The following is a 22,838-nucleotide window of genomic DNA, read 5'->3' on the forward strand; positions in this document are numbered from 1 at the left end:
CAGATTACCCGCTCCCGGGAGAATCCCGCCGCGCTTCGCGAGACCCAACACGGTCTGGCGAGACGTCGCCATGTGGAGCCCACACATTTTTGCCAATTTGCATATTATAGCGAGGCAGCTGGTCTCACTTTAATATGCAATTCCCTGAGGTAACCAAGGCGTCGGGATCTATCCCCTTTGCCTTGGCGATCTTGGGTGGTCTCCCAGGGGATTGAAGGCTCCCAGGTGGTTGCCCTCTGAGCATGGTGGTGACCTGGCACAGCTGGTGCTACCTGAGCAGCCTGGCACCCAGACAGTGCCACCTGTGTGGCAGCCTGGCACTGCCACCGTGCCCTGGGGGCACTGCCAGGATGGCATGACCAAGGGGCCAAGCTGATTGGTGCTGATTGGGCAGGGGGGTGTCCTGTATGGTGGCTGGGTGCCCCCCCCCCCTTACAGTGATGTGGGGGGAGGGGTTTGCATCGGGACTCATTCTGCCTCGGCCGCACGTTCCCGGTTGAGGCCTCGGATCTAACCAGAGTTAGATAGCGTTCTGTTCCTCCAGCGCCGGGAAACACAAGGCTAAACGCGCTCGCTCTGGAATGTAGTCCCATTTGGTTAAATCGTGCCCAAGGTTTAAGTTTTCAATCTACAACCAGCTGCATCATTGATATTTCCAACTCTCTGCCGTGTTTCGCCATGTTAACTCATTTTATTATTTTTTAATTGACACCAGTATCGGGAGAAGTCACTCTCGAGTCGCTTGGTGCTCGCTGTCTCAGTTCAGACAGTAAGAATGGCCACTGTCCAGACTGGCTCTACAGGAGCAGAAAGACAACAGCAGCACCTTCGGGCAGGGGGCGCAGCAATAACCTTGAGCATAACCTCCCTGGTGAGTGTAATGGCGATGGGTGGGTGCTCCACACGTCAGACAGACCGCTTCTCACCGTCCCAGCTGAAGGAGTAATTCTGAGTGTTGGGAAATGAGCAGGATCAGTGGCAGTCCCTTGCTGCAGCAGCTGGACTATACAGCAGTGTGTGTGTGTGTGTGTGTCACTCGCTGTGAAATAACTTGTCTGCACCAATCAATTATGCTTTAGCGTCGCTCTGTCGATGCACTCTGTACTTTTCTCTGGTCAGTATTACAAGAATCAGTCCTGGTCCACCCACGTCGATGTTACCACCAAGAAAGCACCTGTACTTCCTCAGGAAACTAAGGAAATTCGGCATGTCCACGTTAACCCTTACCAACTTTTACAGATGCACCATAGAAAGCATCCTATCGGGCTGCATCACTGCCTGGTATGGCAACTGCTCGGCCCAGGGCCGCAAGAAACTTCAGAGAGTCGTGAACACAGCCCAGTCCATCACACAAACCTGCCTCCCATCCATTGACTCCATCTACACCTCCCGCTGCCTGGGGAAAGCGGGCAGCATAATCAAAGACCCTTCCCACCAGGCTTACTCACTCTTCCAACTTCTTCCATCGGGCAGGAGATACAGAAGTCTGAGAACACGCACAAACAGACTCAAAAACAGCTTCTCCTCCGCTGTTACCAGACTCCTAAACGACCCTCTTATGGACTGACCTGATTAACACTACACCCCTGTATGCTTCACCCAATGCCAGTGTTTATGGAGGAACATTGTGTACCTTGTGTTGCCCTATTATGTATTTTCTTTTATTCCCTTTTCTTCCCATGTAATGATCTGTTGAGCTGCTCGCAGAAAAATACTTTTCACTGTGCCTCGGTACACGTGACAATAGACAAATCCAATCCAATTTCTCCTCCACTATCCTGGCCCCAGTTACACTCTGAACAGGGAGTAAACTTGTGGCTCTAGTCTCTACCACACATTGGGAGTGGTCTCGCATCCTCAGTATGTGTGTGGGTGGGTGCAGATGGGAAGGCGACTCCTCTCATAGGATCACCTGGAAACCGGCTGCACTGAGCTCACGTTGAATTTTCCAGCCATTCGGCCCACTAGGCATCAGACTAGGTGTCAGAGAGATTTACTGGGAGGTGACCAGGAATGAGGGACTTCAGTTACGTGGAGGGACGGCTGAACCTTGGGGTTGTAGGATCATAGAATTTACAGTGCAGAAGGAGGCCATTCAGCCCATCGAGTCTGCACCGGCCCTTGGAAAAAGCACCCTACCCAAGCCCACACCTCCACCCTAACCCACAACCCAGTAACCCATCTAACCTTTTTGGACACTAAGGGCAATTTATCATGGCCAATCCACCTAACCGGCACATCTTTGGACTGTGGGAGGAAACCGGAGCACCCGGAGGAAACCCACGCAGACACGGGGAGAACGTGCAGACTCCACAACAGACAGTGACCCAAGCCGGGAATCGAACCTGGGACCCTGGAGCTGTGAAACAACAGTGCTAACCACTGTGCTGCCGTGCCGCCCTTAGAGCAGAGGAGTTTTGATCAAGTATCCGGCTCGAGCAAATGGCCTTGCCAGGCCCATCTCGGGACACGACGAGGCCATTAGATCACGCGAGAGGCCCCTCGCGAGATTCCCGACTCGCGGGAGATCTAACAACATCCTGCGGGACATCGTGATCCGGATCTCGCCCTCACTGGGTGGGATCCAGATTTGCATATTTGTGAGCAGTTAGCCTCACTTCAATGTGCCTGCGCTGGAGTGTCCCAAGGCCTGGGATCGGCCTGTGCCTGGCGGACCGTGCTGCGGTGCTCTTCAGTGTGGACCAGGCGTATCGGCACCTGGGGGAGTGAGGCCTTCCCAGGCCATCGGAGGCCGAACGGTCGGGTTCTGGGCAGGTTGGGACCTTGGCCCAGGTGGCACTGCCAGGTTGGCAGTGATAAGGTGCCAGGTTGGCACTGTCAGTGATTGAGCTTGGTGGTGCCCTGCCCTAGTGAGGTGGGATTAAGGGGGGCTCGAAGACCCCCTAGCAGGTAAATTGGGTCGTTGCGGTGGGCATTTAAAAATGGTGCCCCAACCTCTTCCTACACTGAGCAGTGCAGGAAATGAAGCTGAGTGTGGCCTCAGTCGGACTTTCCCCTCTGAGGCCACACTTGAGAATCCCGTTTGATAGCGGGGGGTCACTCTCGACGCTGCAGGGGCTGTGAAACACCCCGCTAAACATGCCCAAAACGGGCCTTGTTCCTGTTAAAGCGAGCCCTCACTGCACTAGAAAGGTTGTCAATCAGAGATTGGGAAAGGAACCAATGGTGAGGAGAACACAATTTTACACAGAGTCTTGCAACAATCTGGCGTGCTTTATTCATCGCGGACAAGGGCAGCATGTGTCACTCTGGCCTGATTACCCTGAATACGGGGGTGGCCCGCTGGGCAATATCCGAGGGCAGTTTCGGGTCAGTCACACGACTGTGGGTGTCTCGGTCAGGCCGGGTCAGGGCGACCGATTCCTTTCCCGAAAGGGGCTTTCGTGAAGTGAGGGGTTTAGCACAGTGGGCTAAACAGCTGGCTTGTAAAGCAGAACAAGGCCAGCAGCGCGGGGTCAATCCCCGAACAGGCGCCGGAATGTGGCGACTCGGGGCTTTTCACAGTAACTTAATTGAAGCCTCCTTGTGACAATAAGCGATTGGATTATTCTTACAATTGGTGGTAGTTTGCTGAGAATAGCTTTCAGTTCCAGCTTTATTCATTGAAGGGGAAACAATGGGGGCTGAATCTTGGGCAGCTGTGCCAAAGAGGTAGCAGAGGTGCAATGGGCTGTATGGCCTCCTTCTGAGGCGCATCATTCTGTGCTCAATTGACAGGCAATCACACAGTGACCTGACAAGCCTCCAACTTCAATCGACTGGAATAATTGAGGGCAGCTGGCTGAGCATTGGGGAATCATGGGCGGGGGAAGCAGGTTCGAATTGGGGCTCGCATCTCAACTTTTGAAACAAGTTTCCAAGTTAATTTGTGTGTTCATCCACCTTTTCAAAGGGAGGAACGGAAGCAACCTCTGACAAGGCCGACTGAGGAGATTGGAGACCGGCTCTGTGGGTAAGTGAAAAGTGTTGGAACACTGTCTATTGTGCATTATCTGGGAAATGAATGTACAAGTGGGTGTGCTGATTGCAAGAAGGCCTCGCTTCTCGACAGGAGATTGGTGGTCGGAACAGGTGGAGAGTTATCTGAAAGATGGAGTAAGATGAGATGACCCAACTGTGCTAAGTAGTGAGGTGCAAACATCCTCCAGGCGACATTTCCAGATAAACATTGGAATGAGAGATCTCTGCACTCTTGTCCAAGATTCCACCTCCTCTCCTGCTGAATTTCCAGCTCCATATCCCTCTTTCCACCTCCTCAATATCATCGGCCAAACTGAAACCCTCCAATATATATACAATAGCTTATCGTCACAAGTAGGCTTCAATGACGTTACTGTGAAAAGCCCCTAGTTGCCACATTCTGGCGCCTGTTCGGGGAGGCTGGTACGGGAATTGAACCCGCGCTGCTGGCATTGTCCTGCATTACAAGCCAGCGATGGCGATGCTTGTCTATAATTCCAGTACCGCTCACCTAATAACAATAATAATCTTTATTCATGTCACAAGTCGGCTTACATTAACACTGCAATGAAGTTACTGTGAAAATCCCCTCGTCGCCACACTGCGGCGCCTGTTTGGGTACACCGAGGGAGAATTCAGAATGTCCAATTCACCTAACAGCACGTCTCTCGGGCCTTGTGGGAGGAAACCGGAGCACCCGGAGGAAACCCACGCAGACACGGACAGAAGTGCAGACTCCGCCCAGACAGTGACCCGAGCCGGGAATCGAACCCAGGACCCTGGTGCTGTGAAGCAACGGTGCTAACCACTGTGCTACCGTGCAGCCCTATCCCACACTACCTCCTTACACCCAATCATCCTTAACCCACTGATCTACAGTGACTCTTGGACCCCCCCCAAACCCTGAACACGAACATTCTCTTCCGTGGGTTTAAACTCCTGCGTGGCCTTTCCTGGCCCAGTGTGATCGATGGGCTTAATAGTAGTCTCCTGCCTTGTGTTCCGATGTTCCTGTGATATCTCGCTCTTGAAATATTATCCATGGTTCATCTGTTTGCAGCAGACGGGAATAATTTTCGAAATGGTCTTTGTTTATTATTTCGACAATATTTTTATTAGCTGGGTGAAAATGCCTTTCTCACCCTCAACCCTCAAAAGGATTTTAAGGCATGATTCAGAAAGTTACCTGAGTGAGTCTTTTCATTTTGCAAACCTGCCAGCAATTTTTATTTTCACTTCTCGGAGGATTGAGGCATGATCCTCGACATTGCAATACTTTGTTTCTATTTCAAGTGAAAAACGATAATTGGTGGTCTGGCAAATGTAGTAAATATAAAATGATACTCCTCTTTCCCCCATCCCCCAAACTGTATTACTCTGATTCTCAAACTCCCCAAACTACCAAAGTCTGGTGACTTTGCCAGCTCATCTGCCAAGGTCTGCACAGTGGTAGTTTTAATGACCCCTAACCTGGTGGGTCTTGCTTACCAAGTACAGGAGACACACCAGAGTGTGAGAGGCCAGGTTTCAATAGGAACAGGAGAAGGCCATTCGGCCCCTCGTCCCGCCACTTACCGAGATCATGGCTTATCTGTCACCTAACTCTGAAAAAAATGAAAATCGCTTATTGTCACAAGTAGGCTTCAATGAAGTTACTGTGAAAGGCCCCTAGTCACCACATTCCGGCGCCTGTTCGGGGATTGAACCCGCGCTGCTGGCCTTGTTCTGCATTACAAGCCAGCTGTTTAGCCCACTGTGCTAAACATGCCGCCCAAGTTTATTTTTTACAGATGACCGGTCGCTGTGTTTAATGCAGGGAAATGGAAGCAATGCTTTTGGGAGATAGGAGGAGGAGGCGAGGCAATATTGGCTGAATGATTTCGAAGAGAGGTTAGGGGGGGGGGGGGGGGGCGGTGTATGTATCTGAATGTTTGATGGGGACAACCGAGAAGGCTGTTTTCAGAAAGAATCTGGAGCACTTGGCTTTCTGAATCGTGGGCAAAAGAAAGTGAGTGATGCCAAGCCTTCTGGAAAATGGTAATCGGGCATCGTGCAGAGTTTTCTGCTCAATTCTGAGCACCACAGTCCTACTCGAACGCACAGGCCGGACAGAGGACCCAAGAGACCAAGAGATCATGCCAGGGGTGAAAGAATCTGGTCATTGGGAACAGCTCGAGCCTGTTTTCCTTCGCAGCAGATAAGGTCCAGAGTGGAGTTGCCCAGAGTGGATATGGTCAGAATCACGAAGAGTTGTGGTAGAGCAGGAAAGAGAAAGGACCGGGATATTCTGTCATTGCCAGAGGAACCAGAGCGCGGGATGACGGCCGCACAGTGGTTAGCACAGTTGCTTCATGGGTCCCCGTTGGGTCACTGTCTGTGCGGAGTCTGCACATCCTCCCCGTGTGTGCGTGGGTTTCCTCCGGTTGCTCCGGTTTCCTCCCACAGTCCAAAGACGTGCAGGTTGGGAGGATTGGCCATGATAAATTGCCCTTGGGTTGGGTGGGGTTACGGGGATAGGGTGGAGCTGTGGGCTTTATTAGGGCGCTCTTTCCAAGAGCCGGTGCAGACTCGAGGGGCCGAATGGCCTCCTTCTGCACTGCAAATTCGATGATTGTACACAGGTGGATTAATTCGATCTGGAAAAGAATTGTGGGGCTTTGTGACCAGGCAGGCTGGCAGGAACTATTGAATAAATAGCTTTTGCAAAGAGCTGACAGGAGGAACACTGGGCTGAATGGCCTCATGTGCATCATTATGACATTGCGATACTGGATCAAATATTCCATATCACCCAGTGTTCTACACAATGTATGTATCTGCCCTGCAATCCTGCTACATGTTGTACTTGGATGCACATTGGCTTTGCGTTCCAGCCCTGCAGTAATACAATTAATTTCTGCAAGATTGCGCTCTGGTGTCCAGTTGAGAGTGCTGTAGTCACAATGTGTTTCTAACCCCCCCCCCCCCCCCCCCGCACCCCGGGCTGGCTTCCCGTGCTCCAGTCTGGAGGAGAGTGTCTCTCTGCAGTGTATCTGGCGAAAAGAGTGAGCGAGTGAGTGAGAGAGCAGTTCAGTGAAGGAACTTTCAGAGCAGAATCATCACTGCACCACTTTAACACACAACCACAAGCTGCTGGACACATGCAGTTTGGCTCCTGCACTGCTCGCTGAATGCCAGGCTGGGTGATTTCTCCCAATAGTGTGAGCCTGGGGTTTAATACCAACTGCAGAGGCACGCTACACTGCCTGTGTCACCGTTTGCAGTGGTGTGCACAGTGAGCGAGTGAAGGAGCCTGGTGGATTTTAAAAAAAAGCTCTGCATCAGCACAGTGGCTCGGGGAAATCCATTGAGCAGAAAGGTATCTTTGCTCGCAGCACAGGCACCTGGGGCAGCCAGATGGAATGTGACCAGACCAAGTTATTTTAATTGACCGGGTGCTGGGCTGTCTCTCCCCCTCTCTCCCCCTCTGTGCGTCTTAGTGGTGTGCAAGCTTCCTCCTCTCAACCTCTGCAGCAGCTCAGCGGTCCACCCCTCGGAGCTGGGGCCAGATAGGCGCTCCCACACAGACACATCCGTGTCCCAGAAGGATTTTTGAATGATGCATGGGTGATGTACCTGCTCCCTCTCTCTCTCTCTCTCTCTCTCACACACACACACACCAATGGAGACTACAGTGGACAGCAGCAACCTGGCGTGGTGTAGGCAAGAGACTGTGTACTGCTGGACAGGACTGGTGTGAAACTGCAGCAGGAACAGTCCAGGCAGAGGGAGGAACTGACTCTCCCTTTCCCAGTGTGTGTGTGAGGTAGGAATCTGCAGCTCCCAACATGGCCCAAGCTGCGAAACAGTTGAAGAAAATCAAGGATGTGGAAGCGCACGCTCAAATGGAGCAGGAGAAGAAAGAAGAGGAGAAGAGGAAGAAGAGAAACCGATCTCGAGAGCGCAAGAGGAAGGTATGTGTGAGATGGAGGGAGAGTGGGAAAGGTGTCCCTGTGCATTGAGCATCCTGCGAGCCAAGCAGGATCTCACTCCCCCTCCCCTCTGTCCATTCCTGCTGCAGCAACTTTTCAAATGCTTTGCAGGAGACACAGTGCAGTGTTGCCTGCCCTGCCTTTGCACAGGAGAGGGGGCTGAGGGCTCCAGCAGAGACGGTTCTGAGCTGGGGACAGATTGCGAATCCCCTGTCAAGGCAGGGGAATAATACATGGGAGAGTGCCCACCTTTCCCTGTGTGGCAAGCAAGTGAGAGAGGAGGGGGGAGGCAAGTCTCCGAGCAGGACTCCCAGTGGGCAATGAATCCCAGGTTGGGGGAAGCTCAGAGGGGAGAGATTATCACTAAAATCTAGTTGTCCTCCCAACCCCAGCGATTGGACTCTGCTCTGCTGCTGCTGTGTGTGTGTTTGCAATCTTGTGCCAAGTAGCAAAACTTCTGAGAGTTTCCTCAGTACATCTCTAGCCCGGAACCAACTGGGATTGCGCTCTGCGTTTGTTCTGTCCCTTTCCAGATGGGCAGTGCCAACTTTCACTGCCCGTCCCCTCGCCACAGAGGACTGTGCAAAACAGTGACACTGCCTTTCTGTCAGAGGGTAGACATCACCCAGTGCACCAGGGATCTCTGGTGTTCAGTGATGGAGTGACAATCATGTCCTTCGACATTTCTTCCTGGGTTTCTGGAGCTGAAGGGATGCCGCGTGAGAGGGTTTTCATTTTGAGGGAGGTGGGGGTGACCCTTTGGTCGGACTGAGATGCCCCGGTTTGTACAGTTGCTGTGCCTCTCCTGCAATGCCACACTCGCGTGTTTTCACAGCTCACCGTGCTTCCTGCCCCTGCCACCCTCCCGGCTGGAATGGCCAGTCCCCTGCTTCCGAGGAGGCGATCCCGTGTTTGCGCTAAACTCAGCTGACGTTTCGAATGCTTCACCTGATGCCAGGACGGCAGGGGTAACATTGGTACTTGCCACAGCAAGGCTCAGCCCGAGGGAATGGGCGATACCTCACCGATATGGAAATCCCACCCACTGGCACCCACATCATAGAGCCATAGAATTCCTACATTCGGCCAATTGGGTCTGCAATTCCGGCCCTCCGAAACAGCACTTTACACAACCCCTCCTGAACCCCAACACTCCTCCCGCAACCCCTCTGAACCTTTGGACACTAAGGGCAATTTAGCACGGCCAATCCACCTAACCTGCACATCTTTGGACTGGGGGAGGAAACCGGAGCACCCGGAGGAAACCCACGCACACACTGGGAGAAAGTATAAACTGTTCCACACACACCCCATCATCCCAAGGCCGGATTCGAACCGGGGGATCCAGGAGCTGTGAGGCTGCAGTGCTAACCGCTGTGCCATCCTGTTGAACTGTTTTGGCCCCAGAAGAACTAATGAGCATCTCATTTCTTTCTGCCCATACCACTGTCTAGGGATTGTGTTGCAGACTTTTTTCGGGGGGTTTTCTTGCTGCGGTCCAAGTTGACTGCGTAGCCTGTGCATGTCCAACCAGCTTCCCCTACGTAGAACATAGAACGATACAGCGCAGTACAGGCCCTTCGGCCCACCATGTTGCACCGATACGGGAAGTCAAAAAAACAAAAGCCATCTAACCTACACTATGCCATTATCATCCATCTGCTTATCCAATAAACTTTTAAATGCCCTCAATGTTGGCGAGTTCACTACTGTTGCAGGTAGGGCATTCCACGGCCTTGCCACTCTTTGCGTAAAGAACCTATCTCTGTCCTATACCTATTACCCCTCAGTTTAGGCTATGTCCCCTCGTGCCAGCCATTTCCATCCGCGGGAGAAGGCTCTCACTGTCCACCCTATCTAACCCCCTGATCATCTTGTATGCCTCTATTAAGTCTCCTCTTAACCTTCTTCTCTCCAACGAAAACAACCTCAAGTCCATCAGCCTTTCCTCATAAGACACTGCCAGGTCTAGTTCCCAATGCCAGACCGATGCACCTGCACACAGCTCCCCCACACACTGCAGCCCAACCACTCGGAGGCACAGTTGAGCAAAGAAGCCTCTGTAGAAATGGTTTAAGGGGAACATGCAGACCTCTGAAATGCATGGCTGACAGCGCAGGGTTTTTATGCATGGAAGCAGGATTTCCCATTTTCCTGTACATTTCCTTTGGAAACACTGCGGAGATGAGTAGTGCTTGGACTTGCTGAAGTGGCTGTGATGCACTGTGCAAAGGTACGGCCATCCGCCCAGGATTCAGCTGTAACCTTGCTGGCCTGCAAACGGAGAATGTTGTAGGATTGAGCTGAAGTCTTGTCTTTTCTGGGGCGCACTGTGGAATGTGGGATAGCTACAGCCCCCCCCCTCCGGGGCTGAGTTCACCGCTCGTTCCAGGCCTCCCGTGGTCTTTGTTAACCTCCCGGATTACAAAACCAAAGAAGCATGTCGCACCCGGAGGAGGCCATTTGGCCCATTCTTCCCGTGCTGGCCCTTTCGCGGAGCTGTCCAATTTTATACCCAACTCATTCCCCCAAAGCCCTGGAAGGTTTTGACTCTTCCAAGTCTTTGTCCAGTTCCTTTTTGAAAGTTCCCCTCGAATGTACTTCGACGGCACCTTCCGGAATGCTAAAAACAGACTGCGGACCTCTGGTGGGGACCATGAGCCGGGTGATCGCTCACCAGGTAGCTCCCGCTTGGGAATCTATGCGGGAATTCTCTGGCCGCTGGGATTCCGTGTTCCCTCCTGCAGCGCACCCTGGCCCGTGGGTTCCCCCGGAGGCTTGGAGTGGCTACAATGGGAAACCCGTTGACGAGCAGCGGGAGTAAGGATCCCGCCGGAGGTGAACAGCACTTTGCTGAGAAACACGCGGCTGGGGGGGGGGGGGGCCGCACGGGCGACGCGGTGGGAAGAACGGTGGAGCAAGCCAAGATGGTTGGCTTCTCCTCCGCTGTGGGACGTCTGCGGGATACAACACGAGACATAAATCGAATAGTAAAGGCCCCACTCCAGATTCCGAGGACCCTCGTGAAGGAGAACATGGCGGACCACGCCACGCTGACGGAGCAGGGAATGCAATTTATCATTGGAGAATTCCAGAGGTACAGGCAGGAGGTGCGGGAAGACCCTGGCTGAGGCAATTGAGGTGGCAGTGATAGGAAAGGGTGGAGCAGCTATTGGAATCACGGGGCGTGATGATTCGGGAGGTGGAGAGGGCGGCGTTGGACCACAGCGACCAGATGGTGTGTCTTTTTTTTTAAAGAGGCGACAATGGTCACGTTGGCGGAGGCCTGTCAAGTCTTGAAGGCGAGTGAGCGGAAGGGGGGGGGGGGGAGAAGCAGAGATCCGGGATCCACCGTGGGCAGTAACCGTCTATTTGGACAAGGGGTGAATTTTAAAATGGCCGACGGCCACGTGAGACTGTAGCTGGGAGGGATACCCCATAGGAATTTACCAGGATATCAGGGCTGCCGAAACGTAGAGCTCGCTGTTAACAGGCCAAGAGGCCGCTCTTCAAAAGCAAAGTTCAGTTTGGAATGCTATATCCAGCAAAACTGTGCGTCATGTTTAAGGACAGAAACCATGATATCAATATGCCTGAGGAGGTGAAGGAATTGAGCAGTTAATGAGTTTGTGGTTCGTATGTTTGAAGTTTTACAGCTCCCTGTTTCTGTTCTTTACCATTTTTGACATTATTTTGGGTTCCATGTTTCTTTTCAACGGGAGTTTGAGGTAGTTTGTCCCATTAAGTGGCAGGCGGGGGGGGGGGGGGGGGGATGGGTTTGTTATTTCCCCTCGGGGAGTGGGGTCTGGCGTAATTTGGGCTTGTTCTGGTTGGGTTATTTTCATTGTTTTCCAAGTGGGGGTTCTCACGCTAACAATGTGAGGGAGGGGGCTGCGGTTGGTAGCCTGGGGGCAGGGGGTGGGGTGGCGTCTGTCTGGTTGGTGGGGCAAGGTAGCAAGTCCAGGTTCGCTGTGTTTTCTTTATTCGGGGGGGTGGGGGGAAGGAGTTGGGTGGGTTGGAGAACTGAGGGGGGAGCCAAGGGAGGGTGTATGTTGGATAGGAAAGTGAGGGAGGAGGGAGTATAATACTGGTGACGCACGCTTGTTTGTGGATGGATTTGGGTGAGGGCGGTGACGGCGGCCATTTTGGATGGGCCTGGATCCGGTACGGTATCTCCTCACGAGGTGGGTATCCTAATGAAGGGGGGTGGGGGGGGGGGCAGAGTTCTGAGACCCCCTTGTCAAAATGGTCACGTGGAATGTAAGGGAGTTAAATGGTATGGTTAAAAGATCCCGGGTCTTTGTAACAAGAGGGCGGCCTTTTACGCCAGCCAGTATTTGAAGGACCCTGAGGGGGCGATGTGCGAGTGGGGTTTGACGGGGGCGCCGATAGGCTATACCCTGCGAATTGGGATGGCATTGACTTTATGAAGAAGATATTGGCGGCCATTCCGCCCACCTTGGCTCTCATTGGTTGATCATGGGGGGAGATGTCAATTGTATATTGGATCCGATAACGGACAGGTTGTGTCCCGAGTCCTTTATAACTTCAGGGATGGCAAAAGAGTTGGCAGTAATTTTGGAGCAGATGCTGGGGTGGGGAGGGCTGACTACACTGTGATGGTAATATCGGATCATGCGTCACATTATGTGGACGTGAGGCTGGAGACGGGTCAAGCCCAGGGCCCCGAGCCCAGGGCCCCCTCCCACCATCACCCCCACCCCCACATCTCGGGGGTTAGACACGGTGCTCCTGGCAGACAAGGGGTTCTGTGAGAAGGTAGCCCCGGCCATGGGGAACAATGTAGATTTCAATCAGAATGGTGAAGTCTCGCCTCTGTGTCCTGGGAAACACGGAAGGCGGTGATCGGAGGGCTGGTAATCTCCGATAAGGCCCACCGGGACAAGGTTGGGAGGGTAGGTAGGCACAGGTTGGTCATTCTGTGACTCCCATTCAGGAGGTGGAGTCACAGAACGACCAACAGGAGGATTGTGGATGGATTTGGGTGAGGATGGTGACGGTGGCCATTTTGGGTGGGCCTGGGTCAGGCTGAATCTCCTCACGAGATGGGTGTGACAGATCCTAACCGTTGTGGGGGGGGGTCTGACAATGGAGCTGTTAGTGGAGAGAAAGAGGTTGAAAATAGAATTTGAGTTGGTATCGTTTGTTAAGGCAGTGGACTAACCACGTCGTTCACAGGGAGCGTTTTGAGTGTGTGGAGAAGGCCAGACATCTATTGGCTCACCAGCTCAGGTGACAGGCGGCCGCGTGAGATATAGCCCAGGTTGAGGATGGGAGGAGAGGGCTGGTGACGGCTCCGAACAAGATTAATGGTGCCTTTGAGGCATTCTATCAGTGGCTGTGTATGTCTGAGCCTCTGGAGGAGGTCTCCAAGATGGAACAGTTTTTGGAAGGGTTGGACTTGGCGATGGTGGAGAGGGTGAAGGGGCAGGGGCTGGGGGCGCCGTTGGGGCTGGAGGAGGTTACGGAGTGCGTCAATTCCATGCAATTGAGGGAGGCACCTTGGCCGGATGGTTTCCAGTGGAATTGGACAAGCAGCTTGTAGCAGGACTGGCACCGATTACTGGGGAGGCTCAATGATTCTCTGTCACCGGGGGAGTTGAGGGCTACGTTGGTGCAGGCGTTGGGCTCCCTGGTCCTGAGGGATGACGAGGATCCTCTGGAGGGTGGGTCTTACAAGCCTATCTCAGGACTGAATACCCCAACGTAAAAGCTTTAGCTAAGGTTCTGGAGAAGCATCTGTATGGTTGTTTGCCAGCGGGGATTTCTGAGGACCAGACTGGTTCTGTTAAGGGCAGACAGATGTTGGCCAATATTGGGCAGCTTTTGAATGTGGTAATGTGGGGAAGGTGCATGAGGTAAGCATCCCCACGGATGTAGAGAAGGCTTTCGATCGGGTGGAGTGCGAGGTACCTCTTCGAGAATCTGGGACGATTTGGACTTGGGCCAACATTTATCTCCTGGGTTGGACAGCGCTCCCACAGCGAGTGTCCGGATTCATGTGGTGAGCTGACGATATTTCCGGCTGTACACGGACACGAGACATGGATGCCTGTTGTCCCCGTTGTCTTCGCTGGCAATTAAACCGTTGGGGGGGCGACGTTTGAGAGGGCTGGCGTTCCCAAATATCATGTTTTAACCCTGGGTGGCGAACATTGAGAAGGTGCGACGCTGCTTTGGGGTGCCCGGGTCGGGGTGGGGGCAGATGGAAGAGGCCTCTTGTGTATGGTCATGTTTACAGGCATCGATTACTGCCTCTATCTGGCCAGATTCACAACGAGTCTGTTACTGGTGGCATCTCTAAAAATCTGCAACCAGTTCGGGCAACATTTTAGATTGGGGGACATGGCAGTTTCGTCGCCAATTTGCAAAAATCATAGTTTGGTACCTCTGACAAACCGCCCCTGAATCTTCTCTTCCCTGAAGCGAACAATCCGAGCTTCTCCAATCTCGCTCCTCTCCATGGAAACACTGGAAATCAGGGCACTTGCATAGTTGCAGATTACTCAGCAATAGAATATGAGGGGCAGATGGAATTTGTAATATTTACAATGGTGCAGGATGTGGTCTATCGTGTAGTCAGCTCTTGAATTAGATTTTGTCCTCATTCTAGGGACCTCCTTTAACCTTTTCGCCTTGAAGTTAGGACTTTTACTCAGGCACGAATTGTGGAGATGTCTGGATGTCCTTCTGCAGAAACATTGATTAGCTATTCATTAGATTTCTGGAAGTTTCCTTCTTTGCCCCTTACTCGATTGTATGGCTTTTCTTCCAGCAAAGCTGAGAGTTATGTTCCCTCTCTCCCTGCAAAGCTGCTCCTACTCTCGCGTCCAGTTGAACCTAAACTCTAAAAGAGGTATTTTCCATGGTTTCCCTGGTTGCATAGCAACATCCCTACCCTCTCAGCACAATAGAAACATTTTGAACTGAAACCAAAACCCCCATAGTTTAAACTAATTTGGCAGGGGAATGGGAACCGGATTTGTAGTCCAGCAACTAAGGTAGCCGGTGTTCAGGACGTCAAAGTGTGCAGTGAGGCAGTGGGGACGGTAACACTGACAAAGGAGAGTACTTGTAGGCACGGAGATGGGTTGAAGTGTGTATACTTCAACGCAAGAAGCATCAGGAATAAGGTGGGTGAACTTAAGGCATGGATCGGTACTTGGGACTACGATGTGGTGGCCATCACGGAAACTTGAATAGAAGAGGGGCAGAAATGGTTGTTGGAGGTTCCTGGTTATAGATGTTTCAGTAAGTTTAGGGAGGGTGGTAAAAGAGGTGGGGTGGTGGCATTGTTAATTAGAGATAGTATAACAGCTGCAAAAAGGCCGTTCGAGGAGGATCTGCCTACTGAGGTAGTATGGGTTGAAGTCAGAAATAGGAAAGGAGCAGTCACCTTGTTAGGAGTTTTCTATAGGACCCCCAATAGTAGCAGAGATGTGGAGGAACAGATTGGGAAACAGATTTTGGAAAGGTGCAGAAGTCACAGGGTACTAGTCATGGGTGACTTCAACTTCCCAAATATTGAGTGGAAACTCTTTAGGTCAAATAGTTTGGATGGGGTGGTGTTTGTGCAGTGTGTCCAGGAAGCTTTTCTAACACAGTATGTAGATTGTCCGACCAGAGGGGAGGCCATATTGAATTTGGTACTTGATAATGAACCAGGACAAGTGATAGATTTGTTCGTGGGAGAGCATTTTGGAGATAGTGACCACAATTCTGTGACTTTCACTTGAGTAATGGAGAGGGATAGGTGCGTGCAACAAGGCAAGGTTTACAATTGGGGGAAGGGTAAATACAATGTTGTCAGACAGGAATTGAAGTGCATAAGTTGGGAACATAGGCTGGCAGGGAAGGACACAAGTGAAATGTGGAACTTGTTCAAGGAACAGGTGCTACGTGTCCTTGATATGTATGTCCCTGTCAGGCAGGGAAGAGATGGTCGAGTGAGGGAACCACAGTTGACAAGAGAGGTTGAATGTCTTGTTAAGAGGAAGAAGGAGACTTATGTAAGGCTGAGGAAACAAGGTTCAGACAGGGCATTGGAGGGATACAAGATAGCCAGGAGGGAACTGAAGAAAGGGATTAGGAGAGCTAAGAGAGGGCATGAACAATCTTTGGCGGGTAGGATCAAGGAAAACCCAAGGCCTTTTACACATATGAGAAATATGAGAATGACTAGAGCGAGGGTAGGTCCGATCAAGGACAGTAGCGGGAGACGTGTATTGAGTCTGAAGAGATAGGAGAGGTCTTGAAGAGTACTTTTCTTCAGTATTTACGAATGATAGGGGCCACATTGTTGGAGAGGACAGTGTGAAACAGACTGGTAAGCTCGAGGAGATACTTGTTGGGAAGGAAGATGTGTTGGGTATTTTGAAAAACTTGAGGATCGACAAGTCCCCCGGGCCTGACGGGATATATCCAAGGATTCTCAGGGAAGCAAGAGATGAAATTGCAGAGCCGTTGGCAATGATCTTTTCGTCCTCACTGTCAACAAGGGGTGGTACCAGGGGATTGGAGAGTTGCGAATGTCGTGCCCCTGTTCAAAAAAGGGAATAGGGATAACCCTGGGAATTACAGGGTTAGTCTTACTTCGGTGGTAGGCAAAGTAATGGAAAGGGTACGGAGGGATAAGATTTCTGAGCATCTGGAAAGACACTGCTTGATTAGGGATAGTCAGCACGGATTTGTGAGGGGTAGGTCTTGCCTTACAAGTCTTATTGAATTTTTTGAGGAGGTGACCAAGCATGTGGATGAAGGTAAAGCAGTGGATATAGAGTACATGGATTTTAGTAAGGCATTTGATAAGGTTCCCCATGGTCGGGTTATGCAGAAAGAAAGGAGGCATGGGATAGTGGGAAATTTGGCCAGTTGGATAACGAACTGGCGAACCGATAGAAGTCAGAGAGTGGTGGTGGATGCCAAATATTCAACTTGGAGCCCAGTTACCAGTGGCGTACCGCAGGGATCAGTTCTGGGTCCTCTGCTGTTTGTGATTTTCATTAATGACTTGGATGAGGGAGTTGAAGGGTGGGTCAGTAAATTTGCAGACGATACGAAGATTGGTGGAGTTGTGGATAGTGAGGAGGGCTGTTGTCGGCTGCAAAGAGACATAGATAGGATGCAGAGCTGGGCTGAGAAGTGGCAGGTGGAGTTTAACCCTGAAAAGTGAGTTTGTCCATTTTGGAAGGACAAATATGAATGCGGAATACAGGGTTAACGGTAGAGTTCTTGGCAATGTGGAGGAGCAGAGAGATCTTGGGGTTTATGTTCATACATCTTTGAAAGTTGCCACTCAAGTGGATAGAGCTGTGAAGAAGGCCTATGGTGTGCTAGCGTTCATTAGCAGAGGGATTGAATTTAAGAGCCGTGAGGTGATGATGCAGCTGTACAAAACGTTGGTAAGGCCACATTTGGAGTACTGTGTGCAGTTCTGGTCGCCTCGTTTTAGGAAGGATCTGGAAGCTTTGGAAAAGGTGCAAAGGAGATTTACCAGGATGTTGCCTGGAATGGAGAGTAGGTCTTGCGAGGAAAGGTTGAGGGTGCTAGGCCTTTTCTCATCAGAACGGAGAAGGATGATAGAGGTTTATAAGATGATCAGGGGAACAGATAGAGTAGACAGTCAGAGACTTTTTCCCCGGGGAGAATAAACCATTACAAGGGGACATAAATTTAAGGTGAATGGTGGAAGATATAAGGGGGATGTCAGAGGTAGGTTCTTTACCCAGAGAGTAGTGGGGCATGGAATGCACTGCCTGTGGAAGTAGTTGAGTCGGAAACATTAGAGACCTTAAAGCGGCTCTTGGATAGGTACATGGATTACGGGAGAATGATGGGGTGTAGATTAATTTGTTCTTCATCTAGGACAAAAGTTCAGCACAACATCGTGGGCCGAAGGGCCTGTTCTGTGCTGTATTTTCTATGTTCTATATAGTGCAAATACATCTGTCTAACATGAACCTAACTAGAGTTTGACCCCCGAACACAGAATATGAGATCAACCCCGCTTCAAACTATTCCTTATTTCAAATGTTTAACAACATAAATTCAAACGACCTATGTTTTCCTGACAAATGGAACAATCACAATTTATTTAGGCTTCACGCCAGGAATACAGAGAAAGATGTTTGCTTCCAGCAGCTCTTTCTTCCGATTTAAGAAAGATCACATTGGTTCTTCATTCCGCAAGGTTTGATTCTTGAGCTTTTCTCTGAGACTAGCAGGGCTGGATGTGACACGATGTGACACGATGTGACACGATGTGACACGATGTGACACGATGTGACACGATGTGACATGATGCCGGTGTGCTGTTAGGTGAATTGGACATTCTGAATTCTCCCTCAGTGTACCCGAACAGGCGGCGGAATGTGCGACGAGGGGATTTTCACAGTCACTTCATTGCAGGGTTAATGTAAGCCTACTTGTGACAATAAAGATTATTATTATAAGGTCCCGGGTTAAATTCCGGCCTCGGGTGACTGTCTGTGTGGAGTTTGTACTTCCTCCCCGGGACCGCGTGGGTTCCCTCCCGGGCGCTCCGGTTTCCTCCCACGGTCCAAGGGTGAGCGGTTTAGGTGGATCACCCATGCTAAATTGCCCCTCCGTGTCCAGGGTTGTGCAGGTTCGATCACGGGGCTCCAGGTATTGTGCGGGGTGAGGTGGGTGAGTGTACATGGGGTAGGGTGCTCTTTCGAAAGGCTGGTGCAGACCGGTTGGGCAGAATGGCCTCCTCCTTCTACACTGGAGAGACTCTCTGACAGGAAAGGGCTGGAGTTGGAACCTGATGGTTGCTGGTAAAAGAAACACTCTGTACATCCAGCCAAGAGAACGGTGTTGACAGGTGAGACATCAGTAAATTATGAAAACAGGAATCCTGAACAGTTTAACTAACACTGGCGATGACACTCCTGTCTAAATAAGGTGATCTTCTTTCCATTTAAGCATCTCAATCTTTGAATGCCTTGCACGTTATTCTGTCTGTGCTGTCCCTCGATTCAATTACTGCCTTGTCATGTTTCCCAGGGAGCCACTCTCCAGTGTGTCTACAGATTTAACGCGTTCAACAGCAGGCGATTGGAAATATCTGCTGCTGGGAAATGACCCTCTTTTTTTAACGGAACGTTTCTGCAAGGTAAAGGCCGCTTTAGAAGAGGTATTAATGTCTTGTAAGACATTGAACCCGCTGACTGACAGAACTCTATCCCTGCGTAGAGCTACATCACTTGCAGTTATTGTTACGGCTCTGGTAGAAACAGGTGAGGTTCAGGGCAGATCATTTTTTCGCAGGTTAATGCTGGATCTGCTGCTTTGGGGAGCTGGAGAGGGGTTTTCAGGGTCGAGTGTGACTGGCCTCAACGAAAAAAGTCTTTCAGCGACAGGGACACTGGGTGTACCAGCTGTAGCCCTGTAGATAATGTCCAGTGTCCCATCAGTCTCACACTTCAGCCTCCACAACACCGATCACATTGGCACAAAGCACAAGGTCACACAGGCAGAGGAGGTGGGAGTCACAGACGGACAGCAGTATTCACTGGGAATTTGGAGGGCAGTTGGTAGGCAACCTGCAGATTGAGTGTTGGGGGCAGAACGGTTTTTACAAGGAAAAAATGTTTTTTTTTAAATTCTCCTTTTTCACATTTTCTCCCACATTTACACCCATCAACAATAAACAATCAGCAAGATATGTCAGTCCCCATAACAACAACAACGATCCCATCTACCCACCAACCCCCAAACCTCAGCCCGCATGTTTACATAAACAAATGACAAAAAGGAATCAGGGATTACCCGTAGTCACCCTTAATCTACACAGCCCCCCTCCCCACCTCAGGTCTCCAGCTCCTCCCGTCCACTGTCTCTTGTAAAACTCCTCCCCCCATCCTCGGTTCCTTCCCCCCCCCAACTTTCCACCCCGGCTAGACCCCTCGGACCCTGTTCTGCCATGCTCCGATGGCCGCAGCCCCTCCCCCCACCTCACTCCCGTTCACTGGCCGGCTTAAACCGGCCAGCGTGGAGGCCCCCGCCCGGGTCCCTGTCCCACTTGCCCAGCCCTAGGAAAGCCCAACGATCCCCTTTTAGCACACAAACCCCACATATCCGCCTACACCCCAAAGAACTCTCATTTCGAGTGAAAGTCCCGTCCCTTCCCTTGTCCAAATATATACAACATTGGCTCCTTTAGCCCCTACACCCGCGCGCAGTGATACAAAAAAGAAGAAAATACAGTCATGAGGTTACATCGGCACATGGCCATTCCTCAATTTCTCAGTTCTGCCACAGTCCTTCTGCTTTCGCAAACGCCTCCGCTGCTTCCGCCGTTCCAAAATAAAAGTCCCTGAGCTTGTAAGTCACCCTCAGCTTCGCTGGATATACAATTCCGCACTGCACCTTGCTAATGTACAGTGCCCTCTTCACCCGGTTGAAGGCAGCCCGCCTCCTTGCCAGCTCCACCGTAAAGTCCTGGTATACACGTATACCAGCTCCAGCCCACTGCACCACCCGCTTCTGCTTGGCCCAGCTCAGGACCTTCTCCTTGACCCTGTACCTATGGAAGCACAGAGTCACTGCCCTTGGCGGCTCACTCGCCTTTGGTACAGGCATCCACGACCGATGAGCCCGATCCAGTTCATATCGGGAGGGGTCCTCCCCCTCCCCCAATAGTTTTGCCAGCATCGCGGCAAAATACTCAGTCGGCTTCGATCCTTCAACTCCTTCGGGCAGCCCCACAATCCTCAAATTCTGTCGCCTGGATCTATTTTCCAGGTCTTCCATTTTTCCTCACAGATCCTTGTTCGTATCCATCACCTTCCGCATCTCTTTCCCCATCGAGGCAAGTTGATCACCGTGCTGCAATAACGTCTCCTCCACTTCCTTCAGCGCCTCCCCTTGCTCCCGCACCTCCGCCACTGCGCTCGCCACCTCCGTCCTCACCGGGGAAACCGCCTCCTCCACCAGCACACTCAAAACCTCCCTCACCTCCTTCCTCACCGTCTCCATGCATTTCGCAATCTGCCCCAACTGCTTTTCGAATTCCGCAGCCATCACCTTGGTTATTTCTTCAGCCGTAAGCGGTGCGGCCTTCCCTGCTGCTCCAGCCTCCATTTTTCCTGGTGACCCCGCGGTGACCTTTCCACTCCCCGACGGACCTCCAGCTGGGTTTTTTTCCGGCCGTTTTCTTGCTCACCCTCGACATTTTTCTTTGTTCTTTTTTTCCTCCTGTGTCTTCACAGTGCCTCCTCCGTGACTTCTCCCTGCTTCTGCCGCCTCAGCGGACCCTGGGACCGGGCTTAAAGCCCCGAAAATGCCGTTGCCGAACGGGAGCCCTCCATTGTGCAGCCGCCGCCCGCCCGCCGTCACCGGAAGTCCGGCAGAACGGATTTTTAAAAAGATATTAATCCGCGTACCCAATTCTTTTTTTTTCCCAATTAAGGGGCAATTTAGCGTGGCCAACCCACCTACCCTGCACATCTTTTTGGGTTGTGGGGGCGAAACCCACGCAGACACGGGGAGAATGCGCAAACTCCACACGGACAGCCGTGCTCACTGCTGTGTCACCGTGCTCGCCCTCGCCAGAACAGATTCGGACTTGACGTTCAGCTGGGGCGACAGTCAGAGCAAAATCCTTTGAAAGAGGAACAATGCGCCCGAGAGCGATCACCGCGTCACGGCACCGTCTGTGGAGAGATGACCAAGAGTTGGCGCTGCAGGTCATTGGCGTGACACGCTACCTCTGTCCGCCTCTGCACAGGTGCTGCCTGACCCGCTGACTGTTTCCGGAAGGTTCTGTCCTGAGCAGGGTGACACGAGCCGCTCCTGCCGGGAGCAGACTGCACCCCGATGACGAGTGTGAGCTGTGTGTATATTGTGACTGCAGTATTCGCGCAGAGCCAATATGCCAGCTGTGCCAGCTGTGCTCGGACTGTGAATACAGAGCAGGAACGGCTGGAACACAAGCGGCCCAGGAACCATTCCCCTCAACACCATTCAGCAATTTCACAGTGTCACTGAAACTTACAGTGTCCGTGTTAACGTGCGGTTATTCACAGGGTGGGGGGGGGGTAGTGTGGGGGGGGGAGTGTAGTGTGGGGGGGGGAGCGTAGTGTGGGGGGGGAGGGTAGTGTGGGGAGGGGAGGGTAGTGTGGGGAGGGGAGGGTAGTGTGGGGAGGGGAGGGTAGTGTGGGGGGGGAGGGTAGTGTGGGGGGGGAGGGTAGTGTGGGGGGGGAGGGTAGTGTGGGGGGGGAGGGTAGTGTGGGGGGGGGGAGGGTAGTGTGGGGGGGGGGAGGGTAGTGTGGGGGGGGGAGGGTAGTGTGGGGGGGGGAGGGTAGTGTGGGGGGGGAGGGTAGTGTGGGGGGGGGGAGGGTAGTGTGGGGGGGGGGAGGGTAGTGTGGGGGGGGGGAGGGTAGTGTGGGGGGGGGGAGGGTAGTGTGGGGGGGGAGGGTAGTGTGGGGGGGGGGAGGGTAGTGTGGGGGGGGGAGGGTAGTGTGGGGGGGGGAGGGTAGTGGGGGGGGGAGGGTAGTGTGGGGGGGGAGGGTAGTGTGGGGGGGAGGGTAGTGTGGGGGGAGAGGGTAGTGTGGGGGGGGGAGGGTAGTGTGGGTGGAGGGGGTCAGTGTGGGTGGGGGGGTCAGTGTGGGTGGGGGGGTCAGTGTGGGTGGGGGGGTCAGTGTGGGTGGGGGGGGTCAGTGTGGGTGGGGGGGGTCAGTGTGGGTGGGGGGGGTCAGTGTGGGTGGGGGGGGTCAGTGTGGGGGGGAGGGGTCATTGTGGGGAGGGGTCAGTGTGGGGAGGGGCCACTGTGGGTGGGAGGGGTCAGTGTGGGTGGGGAGGGGTCAGTGTGGGTGGGGAGGGGTCAGTGTGGGTGGGAGGGGT

At 52.4% G+C, this 22,838-nt stretch overlaps 1 protein-coding gene across 1 annotated transcript in view; it reads left to right on the forward strand.

Annotated features, from left to right (window-relative positions):
- The first annotated feature begins 7,469 nt into the window (after nt 1-7,469).
- LOC140396945 (ankyrin-1-like) overlaps nt 7,470-22,838 on the forward strand; it is a 660,380-nt gene continuing 645,011 nt past the window's right edge. Inside the window, exon 1 of the mRNA XM_072485893.1 lies at nt 7,470-7,934. Within this exon, the coding sequence (XP_072341994.1) occupies nt 7,809-7,934 (126 nt within the window). The 5' untranslated portion in view covers nt 7,470-7,808. The remainder of the gene's footprint in view (nt 7,935-22,838) is intronic.

This window comes from Scyliorhinus torazame, chromosome 20 (genome assembly GCF_047496885.1).
Source record: "Scyliorhinus torazame isolate Kashiwa2021f chromosome 20, sScyTor2.1, whole genome shotgun sequence".
Taxonomy (NCBI): Eukaryota; Metazoa; Chordata; class Chondrichthyes; order Carcharhiniformes; family Scyliorhinidae; genus Scyliorhinus; species Scyliorhinus torazame.